Here is a 20,583-nt window from a genome sequence, read left to right as displayed (position 1 = left end):
TATATTTCAATAACAAAAACACCAAAATACACCTCTTACCGACTGCGAATGAAAATTACGTGTTCTAAAAAACGCATTCTGACATGATCAATTTTTTTGGGGTTGTAATATAAAAGGGTTCCTATTCTGTCGGTTGTATAATTTAGGAATCCAGGTTGTACTCAAATGCGTAAACGCATCGCATCAACCTCTCTTTTATTTCAATACTCATGGAATATTTATTTGATTTAATCTAATGTGATTAAGTGTATTTTAATTGTTAAATTATTTTATACTTCCTAATTGTCGATTGCACAGTTGAAGGGATAAAATAAAGTTAAACCAAGTGTAAAAAAATGTTGAAAGGGATGAAATCGGTTAAAACGGGTGAAAAAAAAAAGAAAGAAAAGAAAGATGAACTCGGGTATGTTCCACACTCTGGGGCAACGCCGTGTAGAAATAAGCAAGGAAGCAAGAGTCCGGATAAATTTAAAACAAGGGAAGAGACCACCAATGATCACAGTATATTCAAGTCCCAACTTGTACGAAATGCCATATTCCAACGGTCTCGTCCTCTAAAATTATAATAACGACCTATCAAGGTATAATTTCCAATGAAACCATCTGACAGTCGAACAAATAAAAATAAAACTGAGAATAGCCTGCCTACGCGGAGTATATTATTCATGGAAAACTAATAAGCAGGGCCATGGCGCTTGATATTTACGTTAGCGAACAAACCCATATTTCCCAGCCAGAATACAAGTATAACGACGATGCTCGCAAGGCTTACCCACATCCACTGCTGCCATTTTTTCCTGTTTCTGTTGCGAAGAGGTGGAGGGGTCTTGTTTTGCTTGCTCGCAAATGAAGTCTTTTTAGGCTTTTTAATTGTTGCGCAAGAGGAATTGTCACTCACTTGTATTTCTTCTTGGACGATATCCGTAGCGTTTTCACCAGTTTCACTGCTATCATTCGCATCTGTTGACGCAGAAGCAGCTTTCTTTCTCTCTTTCTTCCTCAATTTCTTCTCCTTCTCCTACACGTTTGAATAGATACTTAGTTTCACGCCGTTGTGCTTGGCGGAAAAAAAATATAACAAATAGCAGCAGAATCACCTTTTCTTTAAGTTCTGCTTCTTTACGTGCTCTCAATTCTTCTCTCATTTGCACCTTCTCATCACGCCGTTTCTTTTTCTCACGTGCCTCCTTAGCCTTTGCTAGCTGCTCCAAACGAAGTTCCTCTTTCTTCTTAGCTTGAGCCTCTTCCCTTCTAATTTCTTCTTCCTTGCGGGTCAACTCAGCTACCTCCCTCGTTTTCACAGAATCCTTTTCCTGCATCTCATCAGTGATTTCTCTACCAGAAACATAATTCGAGGCATTACCTAGTTGAAGTTTAGCAGGTCCCTTAGTTGTCACTATCTGATCCTTGGATTCCATCATTGTCTTTATCGATCGAACGTTTGAGGCCACATTTTCAAAAGACATTTGTCGCTTCAGCTCCACAGATTGACATGATATGGAATCAACATTGGTAGGTATCGAGACCATCTTATCATTTCTTTCTTTGTTATCATAAATGGGTAGGTTAGGAGGCTTCTCATCAGGACCTAGTGAACGTCCATCCAGAGTGCCCAATCTCCTCAGAGTACTCCTTCCGTTCAACCTGGCATACTCACTGCGAAATTCGCCATTCACGTTCCAAAGTTCCATAAACTTTTCCACCTGTAAAATTGAGACACTCAATTAGCAAAGTTAGAGGTTCGAATTGACATAGCGAATAGAAAGAACAAATCACAAAACTAACCTTATTCAAACACAGATGATATAGTGTCTCTCTATCCCCGCTGAATGCACAGTTATTGGCTATAGCTTCATCATCTTTGTATTCGACAAAGTACTTGTTCTGCAATGGCAAGTATCCAACAACTTATAAGCTTTTTCCTGCTATTTATCACAAACACGACATATTCATTTTACAAAGAAATCAAGATTGCATTGTTTCTGTACTAAAAGTATCCACGTGATGCAATATTGCCATCCATCTTGATAGAATTAATCACTATGCTTAAAATAATAAAATGCAGATATCAAGTTAAAATTATCAACACTACAACTTCAACCCCGAACTTGTAATGAATGAAGATGTCTGTTCCCTATTTATTCTCTTCAAATTATGAAACCCCCACAACAAGAACTAAAATAAAATTTAAGTAACAGACTCCAATGAAACTGTGTAACATTTGATCATGCGAGACAGGGTTTGCTGCCTGTGTGTTAAAAAAATGTCCCATATAACTAGTGATATTTGCCAGAATATCAATAACTATGAATGACTTTCTAGGACACAAGTCACCAACTTCTTTAGTATTCCACAATAAATACTGTGTGTCAACCTTTGAAAATGAGTACACAACTGCACTGAGGATAAGCTGGGATAGAGTGGGGGAGGGGCAATAACCATAGAAATGAAAAGGTAGCAATGTTGGTAAATTTTCAAAGCAATTGTCTTATTAGTTCTACTAAAGCTCCACAATCGATCAAATCTGACACAAGAAGCAAACCAGTGATGGCATCATTTGATTCTTAAAGATCATTCGAAAGTTATAGTATGGGCATGTAAAAGAAATGGGAAAATAAAATCCACTCTAGGACACAGAAATCTGGCAAGTAATAAAAAAAAGTGAGTGAATGAATGAAAGTCATTTATACTTCGCTGGTTTTTTCACTTCTTGGAACAACAAAATAATCAATTAAAAATATAGATATTAATTCCAATACGTGATTTATCCAGTGGGCAACCGCAAATGTTGACGCCAAATTAATTGTGATTTGTGATATAACCTTCAGACCAAATCAAAATGGTACTCAATACATTCCATGCCCATTTACCAGTTAAGCAAGGGTAACACGCAAGAAAAGCACAAATAATGAGAAATATTTGAAAAACTGTGGATTGTGATGTAGCTGGGAAAGATCCGCGCTGATAGAAAAAATAGGATATTGCGTGGTGACAAAATACCTAATCCATTATATTGATCTCCACAAAGAAATTAAAACGTGCAGTTCATTCCTGTGTTTAGTTCTTTACTTTATGGAAGAAATGTGATCGGACGATAACAATTAGTTAATGTTAACTAATAATCAGTGATTTAAACGACAAATAGAAACTAAATCCAGCACTAAGGAAAACTTCATTCTTGTCCTCCTATATATTTTCGTCATTTAAATTTATTTAACACGAAAAATCTGGAAGTGCTTTAAATGAAAAATTTAAAACAAATTTATTTCTTTTTTAAGATTGTAAAATTTTATATTTCTCAAATATTGCATGTTCTGCAGCATAGTCAATAAATGTTTGCAACGCATATACCTAGGCGTAAGGCAAAGCAAAACTCAGCCTTTGTGCCTAGAAATATGTCAAGGCTCAACGATTCAATGAGGCCGTAAAACACATGTATTGGAATGCTTAAAACCCAATGCATGCATTAAATCAAACGATTGTGTATTTTAAATTAAATCCATGAGTTTTGTCATTCATATTTACTCATATTCTAAGAATACTCGTTTTATTATTGCTCGATTGTTTAAAAACTTCATATTACATGCTATTTGACATAATTTTCTTCATACATTTAAATTGTAGAACTATAAGTATTATTACTTGGCACATTTTAGTTCGATAAGGTGCACAGCCTAGGCTCCAGGTCACAAGTGTGCCTTAGTGTGTTGTGTGCCGTTAATAACTACATTTGGCAGAGTTCGTTTCCATCAGTTATGCACTATTTCTATTTTCAGCAAACCAGCACCAACTTCTTGAACCATAAACTGCCATGTGATTTGAGAGTTTTCTAGTTTTATTGATTTGGGTAATTTTGATCAAAACATTGAAAGTGCAGAAGACTTTTCCCTCTATCTTATGGAACCGAAGAGATTCATCGAGCTCAAAAACAAAGCATAACGACATTTATAAATGCGAAGTTCACTTCAAATATTTCACTCATCAACATATAATGACTCACATTATTCTAAATCCAAGTCATTGTTCAATTTTGAGCTTTCTCTTCTAGAGAGTGTCATTGGATCCACATGGGTTCATAAAAGACAACATTTCTCATTAGAAGTAACTATAGCATGTTAATAAGTTCCAAATATTGAAAGAAGAGTAATTCTAATCCATACCTTAATTAAATCCATAAATAGTTACATGATATACAAGAAATTCTGGCCTCAATTTCCTAATTATTATGTACAACTCATGTTTATCATAGTCATTTAACGGTCTTTTGATTTGCCATGCAATAACGTGGTATCTGAAAAAATACCCCAGACTTCTTTTAGTGTAAAATATAGATAAATGGAAAATTTTATTATTATTTAAGTAACATATTGAACAATGATATCGAGATATTTAAAGGCTTACTAGAAAAAACGATTTTTTAGACTGTTGAACTTTCCGGCTAAAATAGTGGAGAATGTTATCGAGCAATCATGCGAGCTTGGTGTTCGAGAGAGACTCAAGAGATGTTTACTTATTTGCCTTAGTAATTCATGACAAGCCCAAATATTTATACAAGTTTTCTTTAAGTACTTGTCCAAGCTCGAAGCATAAGGTAGACCATGCATGCTTAAGCTTTAACCAGAAGTGTTAAAAACTTGAATCATATTTTACTTTCAGCCAAATAACTCCGGATATTTTAGGCATAAAAATCCAAATCAATGTTTTCTTTTTATATTTTCATAATTTATATGTGTTACCTATTTTGTTTGTCAGAGTCTCCTATGTAACTTATTCATTAATTCGTCAAGTATAAGAAAATATGGTGCCCATGGTTAGGCTTCAACTATTTATCAGTTCGAAAATGTGGAATTAAATTTTATAGTGATTCTGAAGGTTCTTTCGACAAGTGTTCTAAAAGTGGCGCCTGGAATGGCCTAGGAGCTGAGCGACCCTTTTGATAAGTGCTCTAAAATGCGGCTCCTAGAATCGCCCACCGCCTGAATTTTAGAAAGGCGACACCTCTATGCGTTGTTGCATAAATCGGCTGTGTAGACGGCCTGGGTGCCATCTAGCCGGATCTATACATATATATTTTTAAAAAATCGGATTCAAAATAAAAAGAGAATTAAACAACAGTTATGTGTAGAACGCATTTATACTTTGTCTGTCCATTATTCCCAATTTAAGATTACTTCACAAAGAAGAATTCGTATCGGATGATGATGAAGAAGACATAATGGATTTTGTGTTTGAATCCAATATAGAGAAAGTGTTGGAAAAATATGAAGATGAACAAGAAGAAGAATTAGATATATAGACTTTAAAAAACCGCTTAGAACTTTTTAGAACACTGCTTTTGCTATAGTATTTGTACATGAATTTGAAAGTCAGTGGAATATTTTGGAGGCAAAGAAAGATGCAGATTATAGGAGAAAAAAGGGTAAAAATGTATAAAGATAGGTACGAAAAGATAAACTACAATGTATCCATTAATTTGCTGAAATGTGTAGTAATGTATAGGTTAAAAATTTTGGAGTGGAGAAAAGCTTCACTATTGACTTCCTTGCCAACCTTTTTTTTTTTGGACAAGAAACAAAATCCATCATCGTTTCCATCAAATATATAAACCGCCCAAATATTCCGTTTTTAAAATGTTTCACTCACATTTAGATGAATAAACCAAACATATTTTTGAATAACAAATTATGACTTCAACTTCAAACAAATTAACTAAGCATGCTAAAAAAAAATAGAGTTTTGCAAAAACTACTTTCAACGTATCTGAGTTTGAAGTTATTAAATGCTCAACCAAATGTCACGAAAGATATTAATTGAATTTTTCGCTAGCACGTGTTAATCTTTGAGTGGAGAACTCTCCACTCTAAAGCAAAGTTAATAAGGATTCAAGAGACAAAGGAAAATGGATGCTCTGAGCTTAAGTGAAGGGGAGGAGTGTCCCTTGTTGAAGCACACATAAAGCATAAAATTCTAGATAGCAAAAGTAATATATATTTCACATAACATCAAACATGTACTTTATAAACCATTGACAACAATAGAACAAATACTTCATTGTACAAACAAGAATGTATGATCATCATGGTCATTTCACTTAAGATTTGCAATCTCTGAATTTAAGGTACTCGTAGGCTCTAAATGGGCACCAAGGTGCACACCATAACAAATGGCTATGCCCTGGCTTGAACCTAGACATAGGGAAATCGTAAGTTTAAATACTAATGTCCAAACCCCAACCAAACAAGGCCTATACATTTCCTTGTAATATCCTCTTAACACAGTTCCAAATAGTATATACATCACAAGAATTTCTGATTTTAGACTTAAACTTAGCAATGTACATGTTCAGTGCCATGCGCCTTTCTAGTACCAGGAAACAGTAAACAAGTGCCTGTTGAGACAAGGTGTTACCTTCTGTGAGAGTTGTTTTCTCAAAGTCTGCCATCTAGCATATGCTGCTTGGCGAATATCATCAGCGGCTCTGAACTGAGCTTGCAGTTCCTTAATCTTCTTGTTTTCATCATCATATTTATTCTCAGCTTCCATGATTGCTGTTTGGGCCATTGACATTCTTTCTTTAAGGATAGCTAGTTCTTTCCTTAAAATCTGCACATGCCATTACATAATTATAATAATAATAATAATAATAATAATAATAATAATAATAATAATGGTAATAATAATAAATAGCCAAATGAGTTTTGGTTTTAACTATATGCAACTTTTGACCCTACAACTCAAAATTAACCTTGACAACTGTAAGGCATGAATGGTAGCACGAGTAACTGATGTTTTGAGATAAGTGCGAGCATGAATATTCTCGGGGTTTTATCTGATCAGATAAAGTTCAGACACATTAAGTTGGAACTGGAGTCCGGACATGAGTTGATTATTGGGTACCCACAAAATAGACTTTATGTTGGGTTTGGGTAGGCATATTCTATTCAGGAACTAATAAGAAACTCTATAGTTTAACAGAACAAAAATGTAATCACTGGAATATTTTCAGGTAAACAGTCCTAAAGCATACTTGGAAAGAATGTCCAGGATGCAAATCTCAAAAAGAATCTCATTTGAAAGCATAAAAATGCATCCTAAAAGTTCCAAGATGCAATCTGACAAAGAAATCGGAACATTGAAATGAGATTAAAAAACAACGGTTGTTTTTGACATTATAGACAACTAACCGAGGTCAGCTACATGAATCCTTCTTCGGCCTTGTGCTGTATCCCCTACTGTATCATCATCTATATTAAATAAATTTTATCCATGTTTTATCATTGTTAACCAATTCTTCTTTGGTCTCCCTCCTCTTAGGTTAATGTGTGTATTTGTCATGATCTCACATTGCCTAAACAGGGCATTTGTTAGTCACCTAAATACATGGCCCAACCATCTTAATCGCGTCACTCGAAGGTATACGTACCTTTAAATGTTCTTCAGCATCCTCTCTCTGTTCAAGAGCCTGCTGGATTTCGCTTTGGCTACCCATGTTACAAGACAATTGTTCACCAAGCTGCTTCAGTTGCTTGATCTCACGAATTAGCTCCTTTTCCTCCCTCAATTGCAGTGTTTCATGTTGTATCATATGTTCTATATTGTTTATCTACAATAGCCACAATCGAATCATGCAAAATATTATGAGTGGGTGATTTCTGACTCATGACTAGACAAGCCATACGCATTCAAACAAGTGCAAGCCTTTGTGCCTAAAAGAGGGTGCAAAAATGCTTACCCGGATATCCATATCCTCAATAGATATTGCATTCTTGGCTTTGTTAATTAAAGACTGAAGAGAACTTATTTCCATGCGCTTTAATGCCACCAACTTCCGTAAGCTTCTGCTTTCACCCTTGGCATGTTCATAATCAACACCATGTATCTGATTATTGGCCTAACACAAGAAGAACTATTGTGTAATCATTTTTCATTAAACATCACATAGAAAACATTAGCTTGATGGATGGAGCTCTTACTCTTTTCTCCTGGATTTCAGCTTTAATAGCATCCCTAAGTTTTGTTTTCTCATTGACTTCTAGTTTTGCAGCCTTGAGCTGTTCTTTAAGATTTTCATCATTAAACCTTGGAATCCTAATAAAAAAGTTGAATGGCTTTGGCACAGCATCGACATTCACATCCTCTCCGGTGATAGCATCAGTACCAGAACCCTTTGATGAAGCTTTTGAAATGTTTTCATTCTGAAAAAGTCCACTGTCCTCATTTCCTTGAAATAACGAGGTCTCAGACTTACTTCCCAAAACACCATTGATTTGCTCTCCCGCTTTTTTAATTTCAGATGATTCTGCGATGATGTTGGCACAAACTTCTTCGTCGACAACAAAGTTATCTAAAACCATTACTCCACCTGCGACCGTGATATGACTTGCCGAGTCTATATTGTTCAAAGCTGAAAAATCATGACGTTCAGGTCCCAATTCCTGATGTATCCAAGTATGTGGGTCGGTTCCATCTTCAGATTTCCAACTTGAAACTTCAGCTCCAGCAGGGGTATTACCACCTCTAAGGGTTTGCTCCTTTTCAATACAAACAACCGTTTCAAGAGTTGGGCCACAGCCTGAGCTTATGCTGTTCACACTAAATACTTCCCGGCTGTTAAGACCAAAAGGCCCATTCTGAACAGTATGTGAGTTTCCACCATCAACAGATGAAGAAGATGCAATCCCGAACATTTCAGCATCAGAACCTTTATCTTCATTCAGAGACTCATGAACCTCGCCACTTGAAGCGGTAAAGCACTGAGACAGCACAGGACTCTCGGTCTCATTGTCAGAGCTCATGTTTTCATGGGAGACTTTGTTGAAATAAGAAAGCTCGTAGGGGTCTTTGGGATATTGAACATCGTTTTCAATATGAACTACAAAAAATTCTTTAATTTTTTCCTTTGAGATCTGGCCGCAAACAGTTCTGAGATGACAATCCTTATTAATTGCCACTATTTTTCCTTCACCCCAGCTGCACAGTGATCTGTTTCCAGGGACTGTACTCCACTTCATGTCATCCTCTACCACACCCAAAGCTGACTTTGCCTCTACTTCTATTGTCTCCATTTTGTCATCAATTGGATAGCATTCCGAACCTGGATTTAAGGAAGTTTCTCGGGCAACTTCACCTTCCACTGTTTCCATAACCTTCCTTACAAAATTTATCTCATTTTCTTCCTCATACACATCCTGCAAATGACAATCAGGCACATCTACAACTGAAAGTTGATATGTCTCAGTTGATCCTAATATAATTTCATGCTCACATACAACTTTGGTTTGAACAAAGTTATTCACAGTTGACAACAACTTATTCATGTTCCCTTTCTCTCCTGATTTTGCAACCAACTCCAGGTGCGGAGCTTCAGATTCCTGCTTCATGTCCAGACCAAAAGAGGATTCTGATACGGTCTGCTCCTCAACCTCTTTCCTTTCAGTATCTGCCACACTTTCAGTTTTCTCATTTCGATCATTGGCCTTCTCTGCTACATTTAATTCCGAGCTTTCAATTTTTCCCTTTGGATTCCCAACCTGTTTAATTTCAGCTTCTGCCCCACATTCAGTTTTCATAAAGTGATCGTCTATCTGATCTTGGGTGCCATCTCCATCCCCAAGGAAACTCTCTTGCATTAAGGTGTCGTCTTTTACCACCAAAGTCTTCCAATAGGTTCTTTCCACCATCTCATTTTCCCTCTCCTTTAAAGGCTTGTTAACTTCATCATTATCGAAATCCAGATTCCCAATTTGAGCATCCAACTCCGCGAAGCATTTAGTTTTCTGACTATTCTCCTCGATAGCATCTAGGAAACCAACTCCACACACAGGAGAAATCTCGTTCTCGACTGAAATGCCATTTACCACCAAAGGATACCCATCGCTTGCCTCCGCTGTCCCATTCTTCCCACTCGTTAAAGACTCGTAAACTTCCTCGTCAACAACATCCATTTTTACCCCAAAATACTCGACAGAGGTCTTTGATTCGAGAACACTACTCACATCTACCGCAGCCACAACCTTAATTTCAAGGGAATCATCACTCTTGGCATCAGGCCCAGTGACAAAAACATAGGTATCGTCGGGATCACTTGCTAGATTTTCGTTGCCCATCACATTGCGATCAGGCTCGGGAAGATAATGGATTGAGCAGGTATCCTTACAAACCCCAGTTTCAGCCGCCATCCCGAATTCCCCAATGGCAGATCAAAATTATCTACAAAAAGAGGGAACTCATTCACGTGTATGTGTGTGTGTCTCTATATATAACAATCGTCATGTAAACACGTATACGAACATGCAAGCTTGTTGAATTGAAATTGAAATCCGCGGAAACGGAAAAAAATGATGAAATAAAAGAGAGATATAAACATAAAATAAAATGGACGATTGCATGCATGAAAAGGGAGAAATGTAGTACCGGGAAAGGGACGAGGAATCTAGATCCGAGGCGTGGGACGAACTCGGAGATCCGGAGCGCCGAGAATTGAAGCTGAATTGAGTGAGTAGCCGTAGCCTCTGTTGACTGTCCAGAAGAATATGTGGGAAGAACTGGGAAGGGCAAAGAAACAGCTGGCGAGGAGAGAGTCCGCTTTGATAGAAAATTCCTCTACTGGGATTTCAAATCTAACGCTTCCGTTTGCGTATTTATTATTATATATTCTTTTTAAATAACTTTTTGACTTTTTAAATTGAAAAAAGAAAAAGAAAAAACAGATGGCTTTAACTATCTGCGATAAAATGTTTGAAAGTGTAATTTTTAAAATACTTGGATTATCGTAGCTTATTTTAATTTACTAAACAAATGTATTATGTAAAAATTTGAGAGTTCGTGTAAGAAAATGTTTGATAATGTAATTTTTAAAAACTTGGATTATCGTAAGTTATTTCAATTTACTAAATAAATTTATTATGTAAAAATTATGAGAGCGCATGCAATAAATAGTTTGATAGTGTAATTTAAAAACAAAAAAACAAACTGGGATTGTCGTAACTTATTTTAATTTATTAAACAAATTTATCATATAGAAATTATGAAAGCTCGTGTAAAAAAATGTTTGTATTGATTGGACCTAAATTTTGGCAAACTGGGAAAACTAAAGTTCATCAGGTTAAATGTTTGTTAGATGAAGATTCAGTCGATCGGACCAACAAATCCAATACAAAAAGCTCTCTGAAAATTCTAGAACTTTTTTTATATCTTCTTAGTTGAATTATATAGCATACTCTAGTAGTTTTTTCACCGTTTCCTTCATATTTTAGAAATATTTTGTTGTTGTAAAAAATATTTATTCCGATTCATGATAGAAAAATTAATTTGGTTTCTATTCATGAATTTTTCCTTCAATTTCTTAAATCAATTTTCTAGTTTTTGCAGCTTTATGAGGGAGTTAGAACTAACGACCGATTCAAATATCACGTCGTTTGAATTAAGAAATCGGATTTCACAACTTTGGCACGAACATGTTTTTGCAAAAAAAATTTGTGCAGAGAGTTTTGGCATGTTTAGTGGGACATCATGCCTCCAAAGCGCACAAATACTAAAACATGAAGGGATTCCCCAATCTCACGGGAAGGATTGTCATTTACAGAGAGAATAGACTGATTCTAGTGGAGGATTTGAACTCGTACACAAGTTTGAAAACTGGGTTATTAAGTAAGGAATTGCATGTTTTGTTGGCCATGAGGTTCCGATTAGGAATGTAAATAAGTCGAGCCGAGCCGAACAGTATCAGGCTCGGGCTCGGCTCGTTAAACTATTTGCTCGGCTCGGGCTCGTTACGAGCCTTTGGTTTGAAGCTCGGGCTCGGCTCGTTTGGAAGTTATGAAGCTCGGGCTCGGCTCGAGCTCGGCTCGAGCTCGGCTCGTTTATCTTGTTTAATGAGCCCGGCTCGGGTTCGGCTCTTTAAACCAGCTCGTTAAGCGAGCTCGTTTCTGCTCAGAAGACCTCGCGCATATCGAGGCCAGTAGCTACGATGCAAGAACAGAGGCACTCGCGCATATGCGCTGAAGTGTGCGCGAATATGCGCGAAAAAACCGTTGTTTGAAAAACCGTCGTTGATTAAATCAGCAACGGTTTGTTAGGTCTCTAAATGTTCAGTATAGTTTAGTTTCCTTTGTTAATTTGCGCGATTCATCTTATTACTTCAGCATGAACTTATTTTTCTTATTTTTTTACTTCGTCAACATTGATATGCCGAAGTAAAATATAATAAAAAAATATAGTGAAGCTCGTGTTTTTAAACATCCGAAGTAAAATATCTTATTTTACTTTGCTTGTGTTATTACTGAAGTTATTGGTAATGTATTACTTCGTAATTTATTATTGCCGAAGTAAAGCCTGCCGAAGTAAAATCTGATTTTTCTACTAGTGTTATAACATTGTAATTTCTGTAAGATACACTTTAGAATTTTGAATAAATGAATATTATATATATAAATATAATGAATTACGTGGGCCTATATAATTTTGGACCATATCATATTATAATATGATACTATATAATGTATCACGTACGTGGCCTTGTATTTTTGGACCTCACAATGCTAAGGTTTCTTCTATGCGGCGACATTAGATATCTAGTCGGTTGTCTTTGATTTCTGATATTCAGTTTATTATATTAAAATATTTTAATTTTTTTTATATATTTACTTTAAAGTATAATTATTTTCAAACCATAATATTTTTAAATAATAAAATTATATACGTATAATCATATGTAGAATTAATTAGGAGTGAGAGTGCATACGCTAGAATAGGGTTTGGAATAGGTGAGGTTACGGGAATAGCCTAATAGGGTTTGGAATTTGGAATAGATGAGGATGAGATTACGGGAATATGCCATTATTGCCATAACATTCACATTTTTAATATAATTTTTAATTTATTATTATTTATCACACATAATTATTTTAATATTATAACTCATTAATTATCTCAAATTCGAGCTCACGATCTACCAAAACGAGCCGATCTCGAGCCCGAGCTCGTGAACCACTTAAACGAGCCGAGCTCGAGCTCGAGCTCACGAGCCAGCTAAACGAGCCGAGCTCAATTTTGAGCTCACGAACCTATTATCGAACATGTTCACGAGCTAACGAGCCGTACATCACGGCAACAAAATTGTCGAGCTCAAAATAAGGCTCAGGCTTGGCTCGATAAGCTTAACGAACGAGCCCGAACAAGCTTTTTAACGAGCCGAGATCCGAAAAGCTCGCGAACAGTTCGGTTCATTTACATCCCTAGTTCCGATGAGCCTCGTGATGTCAATTGATAAATTTATACTTAGTGATCTCAAATAGATGACTAATGCCTTTGCCGCTTCTATGGTGGACTTTATGAAAGAGATGAGGGAGTTGAGGAGACCTTTGAAAGGGGAGAACAAATCATCAAAGGATAGCAAACTCAAAGAAACTGAAACTAAGCAATATTTTTAAGAAAATGGCCAATGAATTTTTTTATGTACTTCTCCTGATGTGCAACTAAGGGTGTATGAAGATGGAATGCAGGGAATATCAATGCTGAATTGGGGATTAATGCCTGGGGGCAGGGTATCCTCCACAACCGTTGAATACAACTACTTTATTCTACCGACTTCTTTAGCCACTTCCGCATCTGTCGTATTCCGGAAAGCTTGCTTCGTGGCGGAGCATTTAGCAACATCTAGAACAATGCTTCCTGATTCCTGTATTTCTCAAATTTTTTGAACAAAAGCAGTAAACACTACATGTTATACTCAAAAATTCCAGTCTTAGATTTTGAAATTGTGTGATATGTCATTCAAATTGTATGGGCTGAGGTCAATAAAAACGCAATTTCATAAGCTTTACCTTGAAGTTGTTGATTGGTACAACCCTTAGACATGAGGGTATCATATCCCTAACTTACATTATACTCGGGGGATGATGGTCATTCTAATGTGAAATAAGTACAAGGATTACAAACCAAGGCGATGAGTTAGCAAACTTGGATAATTTTGCTAATTACTAGCTCTGTTTGTTTTCTAATTCATTAACTAGCAACGTCTTCACATGGTACTCGTAATTACTCCGAAATTATGTTATAACATTGCTAGAATTGAAGCCAAAATTTAGAGGGAGTGAATAAATTTAGAAAAAAAAATGGTTGGGTTAGCAACAATGAAATTTGATTATTGTCAGTAAGTTTTTTCATTATATCAATCAGTTGACCTGTGCAGAAATAGACTTGCTAAAAATGGTTGAACAAATGACTCAATAAAACTGAGTGATGACATGTAAGTAAAATGTAGTAGTAAATTGTATACGAGATTGTTTCTGGATGTTTGGAGAATTCAATACTCCTACATCTTTTTTCCTCACGGAAGGCTTGTACTAAAAGACTTTAGTAATTACAAGCAGTTTGAAATCACTCATTCAGCAGGACTTAAACATTGCCTGACTGAAACTCTTAATAAGACTCTGATTTAAAGAATTTTGAAAACTAAAACTTCATACTTTCAATTAAAAAAGTAATGAAAACTTCTAAGAAATAACGTGATCCTTGAACTGATCTGATAATGAGTTATATTTTGTGCTGACTTTTAGTTGGGATTTTTAGAATCTTTTTGTGAGAGACTTTCAGTTACTTTGTAAATGTAGGAGTCAAAACTGTCTTTTGATACAAATCAACTGATCTATTTATAAATTCAATAGACAACGGTAACATGTTCCAAATATATCCGTTCATGACTGTGGATATCCTTGTTGTCAGGTAGTCGTCCTTTCTGATATGTTCAGAATTCTGACTGCAAATGTTCCATGGATTAACAACACTGAAATTTGATTATTTTCAGTAAGGTTTTTAGCAAGTCGATCGGTTGACATGTGCAAAAGTATGTTTGCTAAAAATGATTGAGCAAATGACTCAATAAAACTGAGTGAGGATAGTTCACTAAAATGCATTAATTAACTATATACGAGATTGTTCTGGATGTTCGGAGAATTCAATACTCCTATGTCATCCATTATTCCACACAGAAGGCTTGTACTAAAAGACTTCAGTAATTACAAGCAGTTTAAAATCACCAATTTCAGCTAAACTTATACACTGATTGATTGAAACTCTTAATAAGACTCTGATTTAAAGAATTTTGAGAACTAAGACTTCTTACTTTCAGTTACAAAAATTACTGAAAACTTCTAAGAACCAATGCGAACCTTGAACTGATCTGATAATGAATTATCTGGTGTGCTCACTTTCAGTTGAACATTTAGAATCTTTTTCTGAGAGATTATAAGTTTACTTTGTATATATAGGAGTCGAAATTGTCTCTTTATACAAATCAAACGATCTATTTGTACCTTCATAAACAACGGTAACTTGTTCCAAATATATCCGTTCATGACTGTGGATATCCTGGTTTCCAGGTTGTCGTCTTTTCTGATATGTTTAGAATTCTGATTTCAGCTCTGAACCTTAATCATTGATTGGTGAAATACGGAAAATTTAAACATTTGACTTGATCCTTAAACATTGATTGAACTAATTTACTAGAAAGTGAAAAGATTTTATCCTAATTGATAGATATTCGATGGATCTGAATCAGTTGACCGAAAATCATAGAATTCAGTTTGTTTCCAGTCACAAAAACTGAAATGTTTCCACAGACATGGCATGACATGGAATGCCACTTCCATACTCGATTTTTTAGGAAAAAGCCCGAAATCTTCATAGCAGAGTTGTCAAGGGTGATCCATAAGTCAAGATAGTCTACAAATGATTTCATATGAAAATTTAAGAAAGTTTAAAAGTAGATGTATGGTGTTTCTTCCTAAGTTTGAGTACGTAAATATGGCACAACGAGGGCTTGATTTTGAACTCGTAAAAAATTTATAATGGAAGAAATTTCGCGAACTCGCTGCCAAATTATCAAAATATGAGGAGTTGTTGCATGAAGATAATCATAAACGAAAAACTATTGTAGATTCTTACTTTCAAGAGGCTTAAGTGGTGCCTTAGCGGAAGTAGTGAATTATAGATCTCGTGTGGTTCCGTTACTAAAACACAAGAGTGAAGAGTCATCCAGAAAAAAATACTGCGGTCTAGGTGCCGTATATATTTGATGCATCAAAGACATCAGAGATTTTTGATTATCCAGTGAAGGAGAGGTTTATAACCTTTACTCCTGATCATAAGTTACTAGCCAAAGACGAAGTGAAGGGAAGAGATTACTGCTAGTTCACAACTCCTTCAACCATAACACCTTGTTGGCTTTTAAAAATCTCTTGCAAGAAATAATCAACAAATTAATTTTAAATTTCCCTGAGAAAAAAGAAAATGATAGTGGATGAAGATTATTTCCTTTCGATATCCAACGTGAATGTGAATAACATTGATTTACAGGTTTTAATAAATGAAAAGAGGAGAAATACAATTGAGAATAAGTATGTCGGCATGAAAGGCATTATCAGAAAGTGTTGGACACCCAGTAGGATTATATTTGAAGCTAAGGACAGAAGAGAAGTAAGTTTCCAAGTAAAGGATCATCAACACTTTAAGGGAAAGGCATTTGAGAGTTGGGGGGAATGCAAGGTATGATGGGATATCAATGGTCAAAGGGCCAGTAAACCAGTACCTTGTAGGAAGTTCGTTTACTATTTTTGTAAATGATGGAAGGAGAGCTGACCAACAGACATAAGAGATTGCGCCTTTGAGAAAGTCATTCTTGTTTGTTCACCAAAGAGAAGAGAGAAAATCATGTTTTGTAGTTCCATGATAGTACCTGCTACACAGTTTCCGTGCATTGAACATCCAGAGTTTTCAAACCCTCTTACCTAGACACAAAAATAGAGATTGTTAAGGGAGAAGACTGCTGAGCGCATGGTAAAAATGGACGAGTCAATAAAAGACAAGAAGAAATCTGTGGGTAGACTACTGAAGATAATAAGAAAGATGATGATTTTTTATCTGAGGAAGAAAATGGTATGATAAAAAAACTACCTTCAAAGTAGGGCAGATATCTTTTATAATTTGATTGTGCCTTAGATTCTCTAATGTTACCCGACGAATTTAAATGTTAGAGGATTTGTGAGTCCAATATTTTTACAGGGGATGATAATGATATAGATACCATTCAAAGTGAGAAAGTGAAGCAGGTGTTCTTTTTATGAAGGAAAGTTATTAAGAAGTATACAACCGAGATGACTAACAATATCAAGCCATTTTACATCACGACACATGTGAATGAAATTCGGTATCCAGATTATATAATGGATCTGCTGTTAATTTTTTCTTTTACAAGATTCTTAAAAAGCTATGTAAAAGTCTTTAGACTTGATTCCTAGCGAAATATCAGTCACAACGTTTACTAGACGGTCTATTAAAACTTTGGGAATCTTTTCAGTAAATATCACTGTGGGATCACAATCGTCCTTATCAGCTTTCTTCGTGGTTAATTCTAGTGCTAGCTTTCACGCTTTGTCAAAAAGAGATCAAATTCATATCAATCACTGTGTCATCATCCATGCATCAATTACAGTTAATGTGTAAAGAAGATGATATAGAAGTGATACATGTTGATTCATAGTCGTATCAATCTTATTCTAATATTGTGGAGGATAGATATTATGATAGAGTCTTTGGTTCTATAAATTTAGTAACTTCAGGGCGAATGGGAACAGTGTACATGGACACTAAAAATATTAAGGAAGCGGTTGAAAAATTCCTTAAATCCATAATCATGGTATCTCAGAGACCGGTGGTTCCACCCATCATTGAAGAGGTCAATGGATAAGTACAATATAAAAGAAATGGAAGTGATTGCAACTTCTACATGGAAAGACACATTGTACCATCTGATAAATGAGGTTCAATCTAATGAGTTATATGTTATTGATGGGTCATAAATGATATATGAAGAAGAATATGAGGATAAAGAAGAGGAAATTGAGTTACAGTTGTAGGATTTGTCTTTGGCTCCTGCTCAAATGGAAGAACAAAATCTGAATATCCAAGATCGGTTGGAAGAAGTAAAATTGGGAACCACATAGTGTCCTTAACTTACCTATATCAGTATGTTATTAAAGGAGAGTATAAAGAAAAATTAATAGATCTATTGAAAGAGTTCCAAGGATTGCTTCGCGTGGGAGTACGATAATATGTCAAGCTTGGAGTGTAAAGTTGAATAACATTGTTTTCTAGTTAAAGAGGGTTTTAAACCGCATCAACATCCGGCTAGATGTATGTCCAAGGGGATTGAGTTCAGAGTAAAGGAAGAAATCAAAAAATTGCTCAAGGCCAAGTTTATCCGTCCAATCAGATACATGGAGTGGATTGCAAAAATAGCCCCTCTCATGAAGAAGAATGATAAACTTTGAATATTTATATATTTTATAGATTTGTATTGCGCAACTCCAAAATATGTTTATGTCATGTTACTAGCTGACGCTTGTTGATGTGGTAAAAAAAAAGAGTTATTATCATATATGGATACAGTCAAATAAGGATAGTGGAGGAAGATGTATCTAAGACAAGATTTAGATGCCTTGGAGCAATCACAACATTCAAATGGCTTGTTATGTCATTTGGATTAAAAAATACAAGGAAAACTTATCAAAGAGCTATGAATGAAACCTTCCATGACATGATCGGCCATTGTTTGGAAGTATATACTGATGATATTATTGTAAAGTCAAAAATACAAGATAACAACTTGGTCATTTGAAGAAGAGTTCTATAAGGATGAGCCAATATAATTTGAAATTAAATCCTAGTGTTCTTTTGGTGTGCAGACTATAAATTTTCTAGCTTCAGGGTTCTCAAAAGAGGAATAAAAGTTGATAAAAATAAATCCAGAGCAATCATACGAGCTATGACACCAAGAAATAAAAAAGAGTTACAAAGTTGTTTTGGCCACGTAAATTATTTGAAAACATTTATTTATAATCTAGCAAGTAACACCAAAGAAATTTCTTTGTTGTTATGATTAAAAGATTCCGAAGAGTTCAGATGAAGAGAGTGTCATCAACAAGCTTTTAACAAAATTTAGGAATATTTGTCTAAACCCCTTTTTGTTGATGTCCCCAAAACACGATTTTCTATTCAAGTTATATATATCGGTCTATTGGGTGTCTTTTGACAAAAATAATCAGGAAAATCATGAGCATACCATTTATTTCTTTAGTTGAATGCTTACAAAAGTAGAAATCAGATATTCTATTATAGAAAATTTGTGTTTTGACTTTTTATTACTCAAGCATAAAATTAAGGCATTGTTTGATCCATTCGAGAATTTATTTGATATCACAAACATATCATGTCAATATATGCTTCACAAGTCCATCTTGATTGGAGGATTGGCAAGTGGGCCATTGTCGTTTGCTGAATTTTCTTTAATTTATCTTTTTAAAAAATCAATGAAAGTGGCTGACCACCCAACGATCGAAATGGTCGAAGATGAACCAGTTGAGGTCCCAGTGTATTATGCAGAAAATCAGTCATGTATTTTAAAATTTGACAGTTCTAGTACATAAAAGGCATTCGGGGATGGAACTGTTATAACTTCCCCAACAAGAGTGTCAAACAACCTTATCATTAATATTAGTTTTCATGTACCAATAGCCAAAAAGATTGTTATAGAGGTTTTAGGATATTTGGGTGACAATGAGGTCCTAATTATAGGAGATTTTTAGTTGGTTCTTAAACGGATGTTAGGAGAATATACGTGTTGAAGCTTAACATTGGCGCCTTATTTCACTACTACCTCGAAATTTCATGATGATTTTGAGGACGTGTCATTGCAACATGTACCGACGAAAGAAAATTGGGAGGTTGAAGAGTTAGCTCAGACTGCCTCTGGTCTCAAGATGTTAACTGAGCTTACTCATAAGTTGGTGTTGGTACAGAAAAAAGAATCATCATTACATCCAACAACGAGGAATATATATGGACATATTTGATATTGATGTTGATCTTGCTGGAGATTTGAAGAATGATATAAGAGAATCATTGAGAAATACAAGTCAGAAAATACATTATGGGTTGAAAATGAGAATCATAAATTATGTTTTGATAGATGATGAATTGTACATAAAATGAGAAAATGGCTTATTGTTGCATTGTCTAGTGTTCCAAAAGCTATGAAGATAATGCATTAAGTACACGAAAACATATGTGAAACACACCAATCAGGGATGAAATAATTTGTTGAATATTATAATATTCAATTGATTAACTCTTCTCCTCATTACCCACAGTCCAATGGTCATGCTGAAACTTCAAATCAGCAAATTCTTTCATTTCTGATGATAAAAAAATATGGTTTATTTTTCTCCTCATTACCCACAATCCAATGATCATGCTGAAACTTCAAATCAGGCTTTAATTAAGATGATAAAGAAGTTGATGGGAGATAATCCCCGAGATTGGCACAATTTATTATCAGGAACTTTGTGGGCTTATCGAACTTAAAAAAGAAGTCCTACTAGTTTGAGCCGTTTCACCTTGACATATGAACATTATGCAGTGCTTCCGATGGAAGTGGCAATCTCCTCTTTAAGACTCTTTGAAAGTGATGAAACAAAATGAATTTGTGTTAGAGTTTGATATGGAAGTCATGCTCATGAAACTTGT

At 35.3% G+C, this 20,583-nt stretch overlaps 1 protein-coding gene across 1 annotated transcript; it reads right to left on the bottom strand.

Moving 5' to 3' along the window:
- Nucleotides 1-484: 484 nt before the first annotated feature.
- On the bottom strand, nucleotides 485-10,605 carry LOC140807047 (uncharacterized). The gene is made up of 8 exons (XM_073163704.1): nucleotides 10,414-10,605; nucleotides 7,974-10,209; nucleotides 7,733-7,891; nucleotides 7,424-7,603; nucleotides 6,409-6,603; nucleotides 1,786-1,884; nucleotides 1,098-1,703; nucleotides 485-1,018 (listed from the first exon to the last, which is right to left on the bottom strand). The coding sequence occupies exons 2-8, from the start codon at nucleotides 10,176-10,178 to the stop codon at nucleotides 674-676; spliced, it is 3,789 nt and encodes a 1,262-aa protein (XP_073019805.1). The 5' UTR covers nucleotides 10,179-10,209; nucleotides 10,414-10,605; the 3' UTR covers nucleotides 485-673.
- Nucleotides 10,606-20,583: the final 9,978 nt, after the last annotated feature.

The sequence above is a fragment of the Primulina eburnea genome, chromosome 12, assembly GCF_022965805.1.
Source record: "Primulina eburnea isolate SZY01 chromosome 12, ASM2296580v1, whole genome shotgun sequence".
Lineage (NCBI taxonomy): Eukaryota > Viridiplantae > Streptophyta > Magnoliopsida > Lamiales > Gesneriaceae > Primulina > Primulina eburnea.
The sequence above is the reverse complement of the archived record's forward strand: the minus strand, read 5'-3'. Positions and strand labels throughout refer to the sequence as shown.